Source organism: Papilio polytes, unplaced genomic scaffold (assembly GCF_000836215.1).
Source record: "Papilio polytes unplaced genomic scaffold, Ppol_1.0 DF823923.1, whole genome shotgun sequence".
NCBI lineage: Eukaryota > Metazoa > Arthropoda > Insecta > Lepidoptera > Papilionidae > Papilio > Papilio polytes.
This window is the reverse complement of record NW_013525281.1, coordinates 3,830,614-3,850,949: the sequence shown is the minus strand read 5'-3', so window position 1 is coordinate 3,850,949 and position 20,336 is coordinate 3,830,614. Positions and strand designations below refer to the sequence as shown.

At 32.8% G+C, this 20,336-nt stretch overlaps 1 protein-coding gene across 1 annotated transcript; it reads right to left on the bottom strand.

The window, feature by feature from the left end:
* Positions 1-9,352: 9,352 nt before the first annotated feature.
* LOC106102442 lies at positions 9,353-19,440 on the bottom strand. The gene is made up of 5 exons (XM_013281925.1): positions 17,945-19,440; positions 15,110-15,211; positions 12,313-12,534; positions 11,264-11,420; positions 9,353-9,533 (listed from the first exon to the last, which is right to left on the bottom strand). Exons 1-5 carry the CDS (start codon positions 18,930-18,932, stop codon positions 9,434-9,436), a joined length of 1,569 nt encoding a protein of 522 aa, XP_013137379.1. The 5' UTR covers positions 18,933-19,440; the 3' UTR covers positions 9,353-9,433.
* Positions 19,441-20,336: the final 896 nt, after the last annotated feature.

Here is a 20,336-nt window from a genome sequence, read left to right as displayed (position 1 = left end):
CGCAACTCCGTCCGCGTGGAATTTAAATAAAATAAAGGTAATTAGCCTAGGTGTACTTCTATACGATCTTATACATCTATGCTATTTCATCGAGATAGGTTCAGCCGCTTAGGCTACAAACTCTAACAATCATCCATCCATCCATCTAAACTTTTGCATTTATAATATTAGTAAGACTAACTGTTCTCGTGCGGCTTCATCCCCATGAAATTATAAAAAAAAGGATTTCAATATTACACTTGTCAAATTCTCAAGTGCAAATGTCAAAATTACCGTACATAATAACCTAGTTTCTTTAATGTTGGTATCTTGTAGTTTATGGTCCCTTTCCCAAGTAAAGGCTTCTTACTATTTATTTACCCCCTAAGTTTAAAAGCATGAAAATATATAGCCTAAAACGTGTCGTAAGTTCAGGGCTTTTTATTACAGACAGAATTATTCAAAAATATGCTGTGATTTCTGACATCCTACGCCACAAAGCAGTGTGTGTTTACGCTTTAGTATAATAGTATAGATTAACTAAATTATTAATATCTAGTTTTTATAACATTACGGATTGTTGGTTAATTTATTATGTAAATGAATTATCTAATTACAGTTAACAAATGGAACAAAAGGTTCGCTTTTTGAATAAAAAGTTTTTTTTTATTTGCTTTTTTTTTATAACAAAGCGTTGTAATGAAAGCTACCATGATTTTTTAGATTTTTGTTTCCTTTGAAATTTCAGTTTTAACTTTATAATATAATTAGTACTTCGTCTTGTCCCCTGGTTGTCGTGAAAGTGACAAAGGTTGAGGGACGGACGGCATAATTTTAGATTAACAAAATTATGCTGCGGCTCCCTTTGCTACCGGTAGGTAATAAGGTTATTACAAAACGTTGTCTCGCCTTTGCTTGTTAATTAAAACTACTAATATAATAAAGTTCATACTAGAATTGTTTTTAGTTTTTAAGACCTGGTTTTCATTACGTAGAACTTAGCTTTTTGGCTAGTATAATGGTTCTTTATTAATACTAATATTTTAGACTAATTGTTCCCGGCTTCATCCGCATGAAATTATAAAAAAAAAATATTTTATTGTTTACATGTGTCAATTTGTCTATTCCAAATGTCAAAGTGGCACGACATGACAAAACTTGGTAATCTTGCTTCTTTGATGTTGGTAGCAACTTATAGTTTCTTTCCCACATTAGGGTTTTTATTCAAAATATTTAGCTCTGAAGTTTAATGGCGTGAAAATATATAGCCTAAAGCGTGACGCAGGTGAAGGGCTTTTTAATTAAAAAAAAAGTAATTATTCAAAAATATGCTATAATTGTTGACATCTTAGGCAAAAAATGAGTGTGTGTTTACCCTTTATTATAATAGTATAGATTAGAACAATTTGGACCCATCGTTATCTATACTAATATTATAAAGAGGTAAGATTTGTATTCTTGTATGCATTGCAACTCAAAAACTACTTGGCTGATTTCAAAAAATATATCATTATGAAACTACGTTATCAGCGAGTATCTATTTTTTAATTTCACGCGAGCACAGTCACGAGCAACAGCTAATACCAATAATTGCAACGTAAGCAAGTAAAATGCGATGAAAAGCCGAAACTTTAAATTCAAATTTTTGTTTTACTTTAAAATTAGAAAAGAAAATGTATTAATTGTAAAACTAAAAATAATTCTGGAGTTGGCGAAATTATTAGATACGATTATGTAGGAGCCATACAAGATAAATGAATTGAATGCCAGAGTATGGTCAATAGGCGAGGCAAATGTAGTTAGGAGCAAATTAGTTGAGCGCGGCGGAGCCCATGCGATAACTAAGTTGGAAGCGGATATTGCAACCACTGCGCGGTATGAACTTCCGAGTGACGATATACAGGGGGTTACATTTCACATTAATAATATATTTAACAAAAAATTGTTTTAAATTCTTTTTTTGATTTAGGTATCGATGAAAGCCTTGGATCAAAAAGTCAGAACTTTTATTTTTAAATATTAACAACATTCGAAGAAACATTTTATATAAATTTCGGGGTACATAAATACATTTATCAAAACTATTAATAAAACTTAAATAAATGATTACACAAGATTTTATTTTAATAAGGTGACGATAAAAAAAATCAATCCAAATGTCCAATTCGTCGAAAAACTCAGGGAAAAATCATCCTGTATCTCAAGTTCCTTGCAATATAGTTCGTTTTTAATTTTTTTCTGTGGTAAAGTGAACGATGCTGTCCCTCTGAGTACAATAAATCTAGTTAATGTGTAATGCAGTTATTTAACGTTGTATTAAAGAAGGAAATGGAGCTACATAATCGTATTTTTAAATTGTAGTCTAAAATATTTATGCGTTTGTCGGATACAGCCAAATTAGTGTAACTAAATTATCATTTGGTTAACAAAATAAGAGTTTTTAGTTACACCATTCAATTAGATTACTGGTTGCAATAAGTTAAAAACAAAACCGTAATTTTAAACCAATTTATTTTATCTGTATCGTGTAACGGAGATTGTCCATTTGGGTTTTCGAATTCTCACAAATGATTTAAAAATATCTGGGAAACCGGCCATAAATGAGTGAGATTTTGACGTAACTAGATCTTTTCATCTTTTGGATTTTGTAAATTGAAACGTTTTATCTTAACTTTTAATTCAAAAGAAAAACTATGACACAATAGAACTCGTTCTTGGTTTTTATTTCATTCTCTTTAATCTGTTCTTTAAAGGAAGATCTATTATGAAACCGGGGGAGTATTGTGGAGAGAAAATTTATTTAGCACTGTTTTGTGAGCATAACATTCTTTAGAAAATACGTCACTGTACGTTATTTATGGCTAGAAGTAACATTACAAAACACACAGTAGAAACTACTTATGAGGTCCAAAATAAATTTCACCAGAAAGTCTTAATAATGCCTTATAAACAATAGAATATCGGTTACCACTATCAGTTAATTACTATGAAATGCTGACACCCTTTAAACTAATTATAATAGATTTTGATAGCACTTCTTCAAGAACAACAATTTGATAAAGTCTATTTGCCACAGTTGCCTCGCGAATTATAAAGTAAATTTTAATATTGTGCGTCTGAAAATAATTCATAACCACAATACTACCAAGCACGTCGGATCCACGAAAGAATCTTAAATGAAAAGTTGCTATTTTAATTTGATATTTTCATAAAGCCTTAAGATAACAGAAACTTCTTCATGAATCATACAATATTCTGTAAAAGAATACTGTTTTAAAATATGTAACTTTCAGTATTTATAAGAAATATCTTCCCGTTTAAGTAAATACCTCGTAATAATAACATATGTATATTTCCAAGATACATTTCTCTACCATACAAGTAAAGAATTAAAAAGTGTGCGCAGTTTCCGTACCTACAAGGAATACTACAAAAAAGATCTACTCAAACTCTAAGGGACAGGGAAAAAACTAGAACCGATTCGTACCACATTTTAATATGACTGATTTTTCTTTAGTTATTTCTAGCGAACTAGGTATGATTAAACTTTGTGCTTCGCTTCGGTTCTTATTGGCGTAGTATGTTACATGCCTAAACAAGATCCATTGTGATGGTTCTCAGTATGAGTATACTTTAAAAGAATGTAAGGCAAACGTGTTAGTATTTGCAACACGTAATCAGTATTACCATGATATACAAAAACCTTTTTTTGATAAGGATGGGATGACCTTTTTGTCCTGTATAATATATTAGGTATTTAATTCTAGTTTGTGCCGGCGATTTTGTCACCGTGTACGATTAACATAAAACTCGAATGCTGGGTTTCTGAAGTTTACATTTATTTTATCACTAGTTGTTGCACGCGACTTCAACCTCGCGAATTAAAAAAAAAACAGCCTATGTTACTCACAGATAAATTTTCTTTCTAATCGTGAAATCGGCTCAGTAGTTTTTGAGTTATTCCAATTCATACAAAAATACAAATCCTATCTCTTTATAACATAAGTATAGATTACCTAGTGTTCTATTAGTATTAGGTTGACCCTTGTGTTATTGGAGTCAAACTAAAGTTATATTCGGAAACGCATTTCATGAAGTTATCGAAGCAAAAACACTAACGAATGGTTAAAAATAGCTGGGAAACTGGCCATAAGATATGCACTCTCATGTTTATATTTAAATTATCTGTTTATTTCATAAAATTAAATCGGTGTTATTTGAATTGCATCATAATTAATTTATGATGCAATTCAATTGATGACAAAGAGCGTCGGTGGTTCAGGGGTTTGAGCACTTGACTTGTAATCTACAGATCCTGGGTTTGAATCCCGACATGTACCAATGTGATTTTCGGTTTTGAATTTCATATGTACATAATTATCTCGACGTTTCAACGGTGAAGGAAAAGATCGTGATGCCTGCACATATCGGCGAAGAAATTCAAAGATATGTGTGAAGTCAACCATCCCGCAGTGGACCAGCGTGGTTATCTATGGTCACCCCTTACTTAGACTTGGCTCCGAACCGTCAGTAGGGACATATGGTGAGCTGATGATGATGATGATAATTTGTATTCCATCATTGCATCGAGAGAATCAGTGGTAGAGCTCGCTTTAACATCTTTGCAGGAATGGGCCTGCTCGTCCGGTGTACTACGACCACACAGAAGACAGGCGTGAAGTGGAAGTAATTCCGCGTTTCGTCTGATGAGTGTGGTGCCGAAGGCCTAATTTTGATCCCTTTCACTTCCCACCCTTTTCTTAAGAGGAAAGGATGGGAAGGAAAAGTGGATTTGACGGTGGAGAAGACATATTTTTGTGGGTCTCCTGCTCCGTCAATTAAGGGTGGGCAACGCGTCTGCAATTGCGGATGTTTATGGGCAGCGGTCGCTTTCCATTTCGGTGGATTCAGGTGGCCGCCAGTTTGCCACCTTATATAATAAAAAGAATCCTAGGATATTTTTTTATCGTTGTTTACAAAGAATGAAGTAATAGCTAAACAATAGTTACATTATTCATTTATCTTTAAGATTTTTATTGACTCGATGTGACCTTGTTAAACCTGTCTTTAAAAATGCGTTGATTTTAAAGGGACATTTTATAATTCATTTTAAAAAAGGGTTTTCGTGTTCTTTAAGTGTAATTGTTGTATACATAAAAATATATAACAAGTTATTGAAACAGATAAAGCCGCCTAATGATCTTGTATCAAAATAAGGAATGCAACATACCAATTGATTTTTTTCTTTTAAATTTTGGCTCAGATATACAGACATTCGCTTTTACGATGTACTTAGTGTGTATTTTATTGTTCAATGTTAAGCATTTTAAGAGAATAAGGTAAATGACCAGTCTTTTTACCTGAGGTCAGTGACCTTTACTACCCATTGTATTACAAAGTACGTTACGCTCTTTTTATGATAATCTTTCTTGTTATCGAAGAAAAATTTCTAAACACGTCGATTTTGTACTTTACGATCGAGGACAAACTTCATTAGAAATTTAGTTTCTTAGTCTTGTCCATGTTTTAGTTTTTTAAACACTTTATACTTAGGGCCTGTCCCACCAAATTGTAAATTGTCTGATAACATTCGAATTTGTAAAATATCTAAGAGAAATATCGGATTTTGTTCCCTTATCTGACAGTGATGTCATTTTTAAGTTATCTAAGCCTTTATCAGCCAGTGGTGGGACAGGCCCTAAGTCTTATATTTAAAGGTTCGCCTCCATTAACATCAATTCATCGCACTAAGTGAACGTTATACCTTCAAATAATTAAATTAACCTGACGTTCCTCGCTCGTCAATTCTCAGGCTACTTCGAACTCCTTTGACCCGTGCCAAAGTTTTAATGCTATTCTGTACCAGTAATATTAATTTGATGGGTATTATCAAACCAGTGTTAATAGTTATAATAGAATTAACAGTTATACACGAGGGTTTTATCTAATGAAAGTGACACTTTCACTGTCAAAAATTAAAGTAGAGTAAAGATGGGTTTTCACTGCGATCACGATCTTTCAGTTGACTTGAAAAAAAACACAATCAATACAGGTCTTACAATAGTAGAAACCTAAGGTTACAATTAAACAATATACGTATACATACCTGTGAAAAAGCTCACCTATCAGTCGAACTCCGATTTGCTTCTAATTTAAAGTAATAAGGTCAATGTATACAGTTTATTTTGAATTCGCCTCGTCTCCATTTCATTAAACATCCCTAAGGGATGTGATAGATGGATTGATAAGCCTTTATTCTCTGACATTTTTTACATAGGTTTTAACACTAATATATGATATAAATAGGTAAAAGAAAGCAAAAGTATTTAGTTATTTTTAACCTCCAGTTGCTCAGTCTGGTTATCCTTCGACATAGGCCCTAGATTCTTCTACAAGTCTTTGTCCCTAGCTAATCTTCTCCATCCCTTCAGTAAGTCATCTTCCCATCTTTATATTGGAAATGAAATGGGAAAAGATGCGACATTTCAACAACATTATAATACTGACTCCAAAAATCAAACATAAAAATGGGACCCACCTGCAAGCACTACCTTTCGGATAAAAAATAATTTTCAAAATCGGTCCACTTGTTCCAGAGATTTCGCGTAACACGCATAAAAATACACAGACAAATTGAGTACCTCCTTCTTTTGGGAAGTCGGTCATAAATAGACAATTTGTATTACAAATTAAATTAATAAAATTTGTGATTGTTTACCATTTTGACCTGAGCTTGAACTCGATTCAAGTTGTTTACGAAACGAGTTATTGCTTTATATCTGTCTGACAATTATTTGTTAGGTTTTGTTCCTGATACTGTTATTAATAGCAAATATTGTTTTCTATTTCCACAACTGTAGAATAAACAAAGATATCATATTAATAAAACAAAAGAGAATATAATAATATTAATAAACGTTGTAAATAGTCATTTCTCTAAATATGAAAGAAATTGACTTTTATCGATAAAACGATAAGGTAAAAACTATCAAACTGAAGAATGTAATTACATCGTTACTATAAACCTACAATCTATACTATGATAAAGAGGAAAGATTGGTATTTTTATGTATTGAATTAGTATAATTTAAAATTGGAATGTATTGAAATAACTCAAAGACTACTAAGATCCGATTTCAAAAATTATTTCCCCATTAGAAAGCTACGTTATCAGCGAATAACACAGGCTATGTTTTGTTATTGTTTAATTCTCTTGTTCAATAATAAATTGTAAATACATTGCTAACATAGAATTACAAGTAAAAAATATAGAAAGAAAGAAACAGATTTTAATATTTACTTTAAAAGACACAAAGTAATATACATAAAATTATTAACAAATGCCGAATTATTACTGAAGATTCTAGAATGCTACAGGAAAATATTAACACAATTCTTAATCATTAAAGATGATTCGTATTTACTTTAAGATAAAAGGACATTAAACTCACTTTAATGTTAGAAGCAAATAGAAAGTTCTCTGATATTGACTTTATATAATCTAATCACATTTTAAGAATTCCATATACAATGTTAATATAAGAAATATTGGTCTTGTATAATTTTTTAAGGGCGTCGGTGGCTCAGTGGTTTGAACACTTGACTTGTAATCTACAGGTCTTGGGTTCGAATCCCGCCATGTACCAATGTGATTTTCGATTTTTCGAATTTTCATATGTACATAATTTACCCGACGTTCTTACGGTGAAGGAGAACATCGTGATGCAACCTGCACATATCGGCGAAGAAATTCAAAGATATGTGTGAAGTCAACCAACCCGCAGAGGGCCAGCATGGTTGACTATGGCCTAGTCACTCTAACTTAGGGTAGGCTCCGAGCCCCTCGGTGGGGACGTATAGTGAGCTGGTGATGATGATAAGAAATATTGGTCTTGTATAATTTTTATTTCAAAACGAGTTGTCGTCCGCAAACTTCGTTAGCGAAAATTTAGACCACCCGTTACGCCATTTTGAGAATTAAAAAAAAAGTAGCATATATACCTGTCTATGTCAGCTACTCTCCAGTGAGAGTCCCGTCGAAATTGGCCCTGTCGTTGGAGATTACCTGAAACAAACGCGACCTGCGGACAGACAGACAGAGAGACAGACATTTTTTTTAAATTCGATTTTCTTTATAAGCAACGTAAATACATCATCTTCCTGAAATCTGGAGTTTTTCTATTGATATTACAGACACTCTAATTTTATTAGGTATATGTATAGATACACATAGATAAATATAGAAGATTGCTTGTTAACATTTTGTACTTCAAAATTTTAAATGGCTTGTCTATAAAGGTATGACAGTTAGAAATATTGTTGTAATACAAGTGCCACAGCAATGGAAACTCACCGTTCAACTTAAACACTGAAGAATGGCATATTATTTTCCTTATAGCTTTAATTTGTCTCCTAAAATAAATATAAATTCATGGACAGGTTTTGCGCACTAAAATGATAGATACCAACATAAGAACATGTTTTTAAAACCTTGTTAAAACCAGATTTAATATGATTTATGTTTGTAACTAACATAAGTTAATTGAAGTATTCAGAGTTTTTTTACTCGATGTCTACGACCTTTTAGATCACCGATTGCTCAAGGATTTATTTGATCGAGGAAAACATCGTTGCGTTTTACTGTTGGTAATTTTAATTGTTCTTAACCGGTATAATAGAAGACTTTCGTATTAAATTAATCGTAGCTATAATAGTCGTATGGCACTAATGGACTGTATAAATCACACTAAATGTCTAGAAATGTCCCTTATAGTAGATTTCTAATTCTACGTGTACATTAAGGGTTGTGTGACCATTTCGCTCCTCCTTCTCCGTTAGTGTTTTAGTGAAGTAACTTATTTAAAGTCTAGTTGAAATTAAAATTTCTAGTAATTATGACAGCAGACTTGTAGTTTTATCGGCCGTGGTCAGATTGGCGCCACCTATGAGGCTTCTCACGACCTTTACAAAATGAAGGTGCAATTTACATATTGACGTGAGCTTCCACGACCGAAACGCCTACGCAAAACGTATTAATTGTGTTTAATTTTTCGAACAGATTAAGAGGGATAGCAATATGTCTTTGGATGAGTGCAACAGTAGTGGATATATACTGCGTATTTACTAAATGTCACCTGCATCAACACTTTAACGCAATATGTATTTCTACGTTATTAAATTTAGCACGTGCTGAATACCATCAGCGAACGTGAGAATGTTTTAAATTTGTTTTTTTATTTCGTGGATTTTATGTTTTTAAATACAGTTGTATTGCCAGTCTTTCAAATCATGACTTTGAATTGACATTGAATGACTCTGTAATTGTTTTAATAAATTTGTAATAAATAAAACACGACATATGTCCTTATAAATATTGTATTAAACATTTGAAAAATAACAGTCTTATAAACAGTTCATATTAAAATATACATTTGTAATTTTAACAATAGTAACTTTAAAATCTTGAAACCTCATTTGTCCTTGCATATGCTTCCTTTCTCGTGGGGTCCGTCACTGCTTCTCGATTTCTTCGTTTTACCAAAATATAAATGACTCTGTAAAAAATGTATACTTATACATTCTTGGTAAATTCAACTTTCTTATTCTTGAAAAGAATTTATTTTAATCTGCCATATTATATTCTTATTGCAACAACTTTTAAAACCACTTTCACCGTTGACACCAAAAGGCATGGCTTATGCAAGATAATTTAAAACCTCATTTACTGCATATTTGCACATTTACCTCGTAACTAGTCCGAGTGCAACATGCAAGTAAAAGTGCATATGACGGTTACCTAATAAATTAGATACTACACGTATTGGTGTATCTTAGATCAAATTATGATATACTAGCTGTTGCTTGCGACTTCGTCCACGTGAAATTTAAATAGCCTATAATACTCGGCGATAACGTAGCTTTTTAATGGTAAAAGATTTTTTTTAAAATCGGCTCAGTAGTTTTGAGTTTTTCGAAGCAGACAAGAATATTTTTAAATATTAACCTAAGTATTAACTCATTCTATTCCAGTATTTTTGTTAAATGTATTCGTAAAAACTTTACAAATTTTGTTACATTATTTTATTTACCATTTACCTATTAACTAGAAAAATCCAAATATTATTTTGGAAATTTGGAGACTATGTTTCTAAAAAGTGGCGGCTTGCCGTGTAATGTAATACCAATACCACAATTCTAAGATACATTAGCCGCCACTGTATCCAAATTTCAATTCAAAATTTAAAAAAAAACTTTACATATCCTACTCGTAATTACTGTTAGTGTCAATAGAACTAAACCCAGTTTTCACTATAGATTATTTGGATCAATGGAACCAAGAGCCCTGTCCATCGCCATCTATGGTTGAGTAGCGGCACTTCATGCTACTTAAGTTCCGGGAAGGCTCTTGTACAACTTGAGAGATTTGATCCTAAGACTCCAGGTTTGGTAGTGGAATGTCCAAGCAAGTATTAACTAGCGCCTATACTTTGAGGTTTTAAGTTCCAATATTGAAATATAAAGTAGCAGAGCTATTTTTCAATTCATTTGTATGGTAATTTAAAGGTTACAATGTACGGAAAATGTTATTGGAAACTTAACTCAATATCGACTCAACACAATACACTTCCGACATCCAATTAGCAACGTAAAATTAATCAGCTTATATTTGATGCAATACGAGAGGAAATTTTCAAAGGTTATCGAGGCAATATGCTATTTTAAGTTGAATAAACCTATTTGATTAGACATTGTTTTTAATTGCGACTATGGAATCGTCATCATCATCCTCCGTATCCTACTCCCGTAGGGTCGGCGCAACAGGTTTTTGTCCTCCAAATAACTCTTTCATACGTTATCTCAGACATCACTCCCTTTTTGATCATGTCACCTTTCACGCAATCCATCCACCTCTTTCATCAATCAATAGAGGCAAATCGTTACCTTGCAGAATTGACGTAATACCCTAAATAATCATAACCTATTACCCTAAAGCTAACTACACAAGCTCTGTTTTATCTGAACAGTCCGATTGTTCAGATTAATCTAACAAAATTGGGAATTATTAAGGTCTCAGTTTTACCTACCCCCTTTAGACTCAACTGAATGATTGGACTGTTCAGATAATCGTGTGTTCAGATAAAAGTTCTTGGTGTTAAGTTTGAATGCTACGTTCGTTTTTCCATCGACACATACCTGTACTAAAACAGTTGAATCATTCTTTGGTAAACAGTTGACAGCAATTTAGTATTGCTATCTTAGAGGCATTGTGTTACAGATTACTTACGTGAACAAGGCCAGTGCAAACAAGGTAAGAGCTGCGTCAAATAAGTAAAACGCTCCTGGGAAACTCTCTATCGTGGATACGTAAATGTAACTTGAGGTAGGCATGTAGATAGACGGCGCGATGGCCTCCGTGACGCCCATTAATGAACTTAATTTGGCTGAAACAAAATTATTGTAAATTCAGAAGTAAAAAAAATAACATTGATTCCTCGGTATGCTTTAAGTACCATGTTTACTGCAAATAATAAAAAAGCAGAGTCATTAAATATTAATTTTTATAGTCATAAAACTAAGCGGACTGATCTAATCTGTAATGCCGCTAAGGGCCATCCCTAGCATTATTATGAAAATTTTCACTAAGCTTAAATTGTCATTATACTCTGAATATTGAAACACATAGCAAAGATAAATTTATCAATCTGTTTCATGGTATTATTAAGTTCTAAGTAACTCTTAATTGAAAGTAACTTAGATTCTAGACGAAACATGTTCTAGTCGCTAAATAACTTGTTTTGGCCTTGGTTTACATTTCATATTGTACGAACAAGTATGTAGGTATGGCAGCGTTCGATTCGTAATGCTTTGCCGACATTTAAAATGTTTCGCATGTTTTAATGAAGCCGAGGCTTGGCTGATTAAAATAAGACGTCCGTATGCATTCGATATAAAAATAATAACACAAGGACGTTTACTGGCGGATAAAATGCTACCATTATGGCCTTTACCCAATTATATTCCATTGAAAACAATTTTTTTCGACACAATTACTTCAAACAATAAGTACTAAAAGTCGACGTGAGCTTTTAAATTGAGATTGGTGATTGACTATGGACCTTCAAACATATATCCTCTTTCACGTAACCCATACAATTTTATTTGATCTTCTTTTGTCTATGCAGCCACCTTTACTGACTTCGATTATTTCTTTTGTTTGTCTTTCATAGCTGCACTAATTTCTATACTATGCTGACATTTTGCTTCAATTCTCTAACATTAGCGCAACTTCCTTTAGTTTACTAAGATATTATTTTTAAGATTAAAAAGACTTACCAACTTCTTCAGTAGGCACACTTTTTGTTGCAATCGCTCTCACAGCTGTCAATCCAGTGTGACTGAATATGTTAAATATTGGTGCTGAGTAATACCATTGTCTGTTTGGAGCGAATGCGAACACGAAGCAAGATGCTATCCTGCTCACACCAGCCATAACTCCTATTATGCTGTCCTGCACATCCAGTCTTTTGCTTAAAAATGCTATACAGAAGAATGTACCTGAAAATGACATGTGATAGTTTATTTAACCGTCTGGTTCCACTGCTGGTATTTCAGTTTTGTCAAGTATGAGAGTCATCCCAGTGCCGGATTAGCCTATATCAAGAGTAGCAAATGCTACGGGCCTCGCGAATTTGGGGCCCCGCGCTTCAATACATGTCTGACAGTAAAAAAAATGTTTTATTTAATATCCTAAACTTGAGAATCTAAGGCATACTAAGGGCCCCTTGATAGACTTTGCCACAGGCCCCGCGCTGATTTAATCCGACACTGAGTCATCCAGGGAAATCTTTTGGGGAAGAGTACAAAATGACACATTATTCATCAAATTCGGTTTAACGGAATGTAACTACTTTCACACCATCGATATTTCATAGACTTATCTATCGATCGTTATTTAAATTCTTTTGTCCTACTAAAAACTTGTTTTGCTAATCAATAAAGTTAACAGGGTTTATTTTTGCAAAAAAAGAACCTAAACTAATTTAAATAGCTTTCTAATTGAAATATGAATATAAGTATAAATTACTACATCTTATTTTTCCTGTTTCAGGTTATCAAATTGTGCCTTTTTAAATTTAAACATAGACTAAGAAATGATTGCAAATGAACGAATACTAAGAAAGATAAAAAATACTGCGTAAATGTATAAACAAGACGCATACAGATAATTATAAATGACGATATAAATATGCTGCACTTTAAAAACAAACCAATGTTGTTTATATCCGAAGTCTAGATTCGATTGGTTTACGAAGATATGAAAAAGATATTTGTGCAAATGTTGAATAGTATAATAACAGACTGATCACATTGCCGAGGCCTATGCTGGGTGGACAAATGCGCATTGACCACAAGAAAGCGCACACATTTGACTAAACTATCGCACAACTGTTTAGTCTCTTTGCTTCCTATGAGCTTGTATGGTGCGCATACTACTTGATTTTTATTTGTGCAACTTAATAGTTGAATTGGCTGCGAAACAATCGATAATCGCACAACTATATGTTTTTAATCTCCTTTAAGGAACTCTTCTTGTCGCCAGTAGAGTGCTGTCAGTAGTTACATTTGATTGTAAATCATTTTATTAAATATAACTCTTGCAAAGACTTTGTATGCATCGAGATAAGAGAAGCCTTGACCTAGGTTAAAAACAAAATGTTCTATAGGCAGTTGTGCAGTTACTTGACGTTGATTGTGAGAGGTCAGATGTATAAGTAAACAATTTTTAGATAACACAGGTCGTCAGACTAAATGAGATGCATTGAATGATGCGTAGTAAAATTTCTGTGCGTAGTAATGCTTGATTGGATAGCATAAAAGCGGGTCTGAGTCTGTCCTATTATATACAGCAAGGGTGTTTTGGGGACGTCGATAATCATAAAAATTATACGAATAAATATGAAGTAGGTGCATGGATATGACGTAATTGCAGCCAAAATTATTTAATTACACGCCTAAGACTGCATTAAACATTTATAAAAATGGCACTATGCATAAATGTTGGCCACCCCCGGTATACACTATTAAGGACTAGTTCAAAATAGTGTTATCTCGATTGTTTTTAAAGGTCAGAGAGGGTTGACAATAGATTTTTGTACCAGTGTTTAGATACAATAGTTGCACAATTAAATATTTTTTATGTCTCTTGTTTTAGTAATCTCTTTATATTGATACTGTTCTTCTTTTTTATATCTCGAGATGTTTACGCGCTTTGTTTTTAAATGATAAATGTACTTATTGTTAAGTTAACGCACTAGAGTTTGCACCTGTAATTAAGATAACTGTTATCTTGTCTTTGTGTTGTTTTGTTGAATGAAATGTAATTTTAACAATTTATTGTATTTAGCAATGCACTTAGTACTGTTTAATTTTTTTATTGGCAACTATTTGTAAATACACAAAACACACCTTCAGTTTTAATTCGAATTGTGCAGTTAAAGGCGTGTAGTGGACTTCAAACCCGACTGTCTGTATCCTTATCACTATCAAGGAAAGAATATAATTCGAGTGTTATTCGACAAAATTATTTAAGTTTAGATTCTAGCGTGAACAAAGACATTTGCATACAAATCCACAAAAAACAAAAACATGTATAAGCGAAATGAAGAAGCAATATGAGTTTACATTTCTAAATTTCTTTTCCTTGAAATATATTTGGCTTTTTTGATTAGTCTTTTATGTTCAGGATGTTAAGTAAAATTAGACAAGTAAGACATTTGCAGACTCGGTTATGTTTTGTTTTCCTTATTTTGGATTCGTATTGGCACAACACAATATTTCGACATATTAATGCTGATTTCATGTTTCATTTTAATTACTATTATCAAAAGATTTTTTATTTTAATTTTCACAGTTGTTAATGTTTGATACGAAGATTTGATTTGATCAAGGAACTAGTTGTCGCCCGCGACTCAATCCGTTTGGAATTGAAAGAAACAAAAGTGAATAGCCTATATGTTCTTTCAGACATCTACATCTATGCCAAATTTCATCGTAGTCAATTCAGCGGTTTAGGCTACAAACTATAACAAACATTCATCCAATATTAGTAAGAAATAAGAATAATACTTACCTATTAAGCCAAGAACAGTGTTAACAGCACCATAAATACTAAACTCAACTTCATTGAAATTGAATTTTCGTATCGCGTATAAATAACTGACTTGAGAATCACCTGAGGACAAAAAAACAATACATGTGACGAATGAACAAGTTTCTTTGTTATCTTATTGAATATTATCCTTAGTATGTACGGTCATTAACTTCTCGCAGTGGCAACTGGAAGTGTTGCCAGCCATTTCATTAATCTTTACTAATATAAAGAGAAAAGATTTGTATTTTTGTATGCAACGAATAACCGCAAAAAGTACGAGTCATATTTAAAAAATATTTATCCTTTGGCAAAACTGTATCATTACTGAATTATATAGGTTATATTTATTACTAGTTTTTGTCCGCGACTTCGTCCGAGTAGAAAAATCAAAAGTAAGTATAGCCTAAGTGTTCTTCCAAACTATTCTCTACATCTATACCAAATTATATCGAGATCAGGAGTTTAGGTTACAAACTCTAAAAACATCCATCTAAACTTTTACAGTTATAATGTTAGTAAGATAAGATATGTCTATTTTTCTAAACTACGCTCCGAAAATTTTGTAAGCAACTGTTCTTTTGATACTAGTATTAAAGAGGAAATTGTATTTTAGTACGTATAGAAATAGCTCTAAAACTACTGAACTGATTTCAAAAATTCTTTCACCATTTAAAAGCTATGTTATCACTGAGTAACATAGGCTAAGTATTATATTTTTTATTATCTTTTAATTCCACGTGGCCGATGTCACGAGCAACAGAGAAAACATTTGTATTTTGGATTTTTGTATGTATTTGATTCACGTAAAAACTACTGGGCCGATTGCAAAAATTCTTTCACCATTAGAAAGGTAATTTTTCTGTATTATAGGCTATATTTTTTATTCCACACGGGTGAAGTCGCGAACAAGCTAGATACTTATAATCTTAGCGATGATAAGCGATCTCAAGATGTAGACGGCTACCTCAATATCAGTGAATACCGTACAAATATGCGTCCATAGTATACACGTAAACAGGTTTTCTTAAGTTTACCTTGTTACATTTCAGTAGAAAGCCATATTCGTATATATGGAGTGTGTGGAATTCGTTTGTTTTGATAAGATACCCTACAAGTAGACACAGCACCTTGGGGTTTATACTCCTGAGTAATTAATAAGTCAACACATTTAGACCACGCCTGACACTTATGTTAATAAAAACCAGTTTTTTGACAGACATTTAAGAAATATAGACTGGACATAGGGAACAAAATTACCGGTAACTTATTTCAAAGGTACTATGTTAATTGCCAAGTTTTGTGAGCCATCTCATGACAAGTGCGACATGTTATAAAACATTTTATAAAAGTAGCTTAATTTTGGTAATAAACAGTGTCACAAAATATAACATAATCATTGTTTTTATTTGCACTTATTGGTAATTAATTTAAAAACAATTAATTACATTGACATGCAGCTTTGAGGACCTATAAATATATAGCGTTAGTGCATCATGTGAATAATGTCTCAAGTGTCAACTATGCCTCCTCTATATATGTTTTGAATCTCTTTGTCTTTGAATTATATATTCCATTGGCTATTGAGAAAGATCTACTCGTCTTAACTCAATTCAAAATGATTTTATATTTAATATTCGATTCGGTAAGCTAATCACAACAATTCATATAATTAACACTCTCATTAAGTAGACAGAGCTGCGTAGTTACGTTAAATGCAACTATAGTGCGACTGATTTATTTGACCGGGAAGATAAAACGGAAACTAAAATACACAAAAACGTCAATACCAAAATGTACCACAAGATTCTTGTCTGAGTTTCTTATGTCTTTATGTTTTCTGATGGAAACAAAATAATCTATCACACCGGGCCAGATAGATTTGTCCGACTATAAGCAAAGTATGACACAGTTATGTCATTAGGCGCATAGTTATTCTGCATGCATAGCTAACCCAATGCGTTTCTCAAGGCCGCATGCGAAAGTAGTCACGCAGTAATTACGCAACCTTTTACATACGCATTTAACTGAAATAACACGTGAAGACGGTAATCTATCGTTCTAATATTATAAATGCGAAAGTTTAGATGGATGGATGTTTGTTAGAGTTTGTAACCTAAACAGCTGAACGGATCTTAATAAAGCATAGATGTAGAGGATAGTATATAAGAACACATAGGTTATTTACTATTGTTTTTTTTTTAATTAGGCGCGGATGGAGTCGCGGGCCAAAGCTAGTATTGCCATAATGTGAATAGCAGTTTAAAGCCCCTTAATTTACAGACCAATCAATTTTTATGATACCAATTAATTTCGGTGAAGATTTTGGCTTCCATTAATAGTTTAAAACGTAAAACATTAACTAATTAGTAAAATAATATACTATGTAAAGTAAGATAAGAATACATATATGTTGTTTGTTGTATTTATTAACAATTAGTAAGTATTATAACTTATTTGTTTTTCTATATTTAGATACAGGTCTTATCTTATATTTGACTTTTAAATCAGTTCCAAATTTAGTTCAATAGAAAACCTTTGAATAACATTAAAGTTTATTAACATAAGAAATGTATATTTATTAATTTCTACCTCCTAAGACTATCAGCACCGTTAAAATAACAGTTCTAATAAAATATCTGCCTTTTTCCATTATGTCGTCCTAATTTTATTACAATTAAAATAAATCTATTCAATATATACATTTTATTATCTAAAACATTGAATATTTAAACTAATAGAGCCAGGCATTTTTTTTATAACTGGCAGTTATGACTTAAAAATAAAAAAAAAAAGATTATAATTTGGTAAACTTACCATAGAGTGGTCCGACCATAAGTATATAAAGAAATATAACAGATATTATTTGCGTCCTCATTCCGAAAGCCCGAGGTCGAAGCATAACCAACACGGTATCCGCTACAAGCATAAATACTTCCTTGAACATTTTCTTAAACTTGTCTTTGTCATTTGTATCACTTGTAATTGCACATTTGTCATCTGGAGGTAATATGTCTTCGAGTCTGAACACGCCGTATAATAAAGAAAACAAATGAAGCACTAACAACAACGAAAACATGCCGTAATAACCCAACACTCTTAGTAAAATACCACTTAACGCAGTTCCCGTTGGTGTCCCTAAACTCACACAAATCGTAACAATACCTAACCGAAATGTCCTGTCCTCAATAGTTGTTCTGTCAGCCATAAAACTGTACATTCCCATAAATATTATAATGTAGCTGCCGGTAAATGCGGCGGGCAAAGCCTCGATGAGAGCAGTCGCTGTCAGTGATAACTCTTTGAAATAATACGTAGCAAATAAAAGCCCAATATTCGCAACAATCTCTCCGATAAAAGGAAAAAGTATAAAAATCTTTCTTTTCTTTGTCTTATCACTCCATGCTCCAATAAACAAGACCATCACAGCCGGTATCGCAGTCTGTAGAGGGAACTTCCACGCCACAACCTTAGCTACTAAAGATTGCACATTATTTAATTCTTTTTCCAGACCGGTCGTATTTCGATCCCTGATACGATCACATATATCATCGCTATACTGAAAATTGACTCTACATGACTTCTCCAAGTGCATATTTTGCACAGCCAGCGATGACAGAGCCGTGCATAACATAAATGTAAACAAACACGGCTCCACTGTTGTCTCCCGAATACAATACTTGATTTCCTTCAACATGCGTTTAGATTTTTCTCTCCATGTCGTCTGATCTCGGTCGCCGGTCAGATGTATATTAGATTTAGTGAAATCGACGGAGCTGTTGATGTTTTCAGTACTGGCACTCATATTATAACACCGCGATAAAAGTGAGAGTCAGTAAAAGTGATCGACACGGTATATTTGAAACACACACAGGCTGAGAGCAGTGGTCCGCGACCGCCGCCGTCGTTGGTTCGTGACTGCTACGCGCTTAATCCGATGCTTTCCAAGTGTCGTTTCCAAAAACCAGGGATGTAAATATCAGGTTGTAAAATGCAGAGCGATAGCGGAGCGCGCGTCGTCGGTGAACGCACGAGGCGCTCGCATCTCGCTCACGATAACAGAGGTCTCACAGCCAACAACACTTTTAATAAATGGTTATCTGAGCACCTTGAGTTACACATAATCCGACGCTCTTCCCTGTCTACGCGGCCTCACTAAATGAATAAATAAATTAAACAACTGTACAAATTGCTTTCGTGACGAGTGCTGTATAAATATCTTTTTATCACTAGGGTGAACGTTCGGTTTTTATTTTGCTTCAGGTTATAATTTAAACGTTTAAGCAGTCTGCCAATTGACACGACCACGTATGATTAAATGAGGTTATTGATCTGTATCCTATTCTATCATCTAACGGAAAAAGATGCCAACTTAATGGTTGAACATTTTTACAAACTTAACATCCTGTGATCCTTTGACATTAACATTTTTATTTCTTGATACTCTTCAACATTTTAGGAATAAACGAAAAATTAAATCATCTAAAGTATTTTTAGTCGTCGTGTTGTGTAGAAACATTAAAATTAAGCCAAACTGCAACTAACTTAGTAGAACTTTTTCTGAATTTGCAAATTACCAAGTTGAAACCATTTGTTGAATAATTGTATTGTAGGTAGTTATTCTTAAATTTTAAAATAATTGTAGTTGTGGCTGTGTAAGGAAAGAAAGCTAATAAAACTTAAAAATAAAAGTCACAGATTAATTCTATGATTAAAAGAAAAATAAAAACATTGTTTTTTTATAACACTGCAGAATGCGCCTGTTGAAATATATTGGCAAAGTAAATAGTAAGATTTAGTAGGCGCTATATGTTTTTTTTTATTTCGCGAAGAAGTTTATAAATGCAGTAATATGAAGGAACAGACATAGGAACGTATCACGAAAAAACATTCTGCAGAACATAACAAGCATAATAATAATGTTTAATATATGAGCATGTGATACACGATTATTTCATAAAAATAATTGTTCAGTCTAGATAGATACACATATTGAATATAAATAAAAATACGCAAAGATTTAGGTTTTATTTAAGTTTATTATAAAACGTTATAACTTAAACAACAAAATATAATTTCAAATGACTTGGTGGTTCAAATTATGTTTGATTACTGAGTCCTTGTAAGTTCACGATTCATTTCCAACGATACTTGGCTCTTGGAAATCGACATGACGGAAATGAGTCGAAATGAACTTCAATAACTTTAA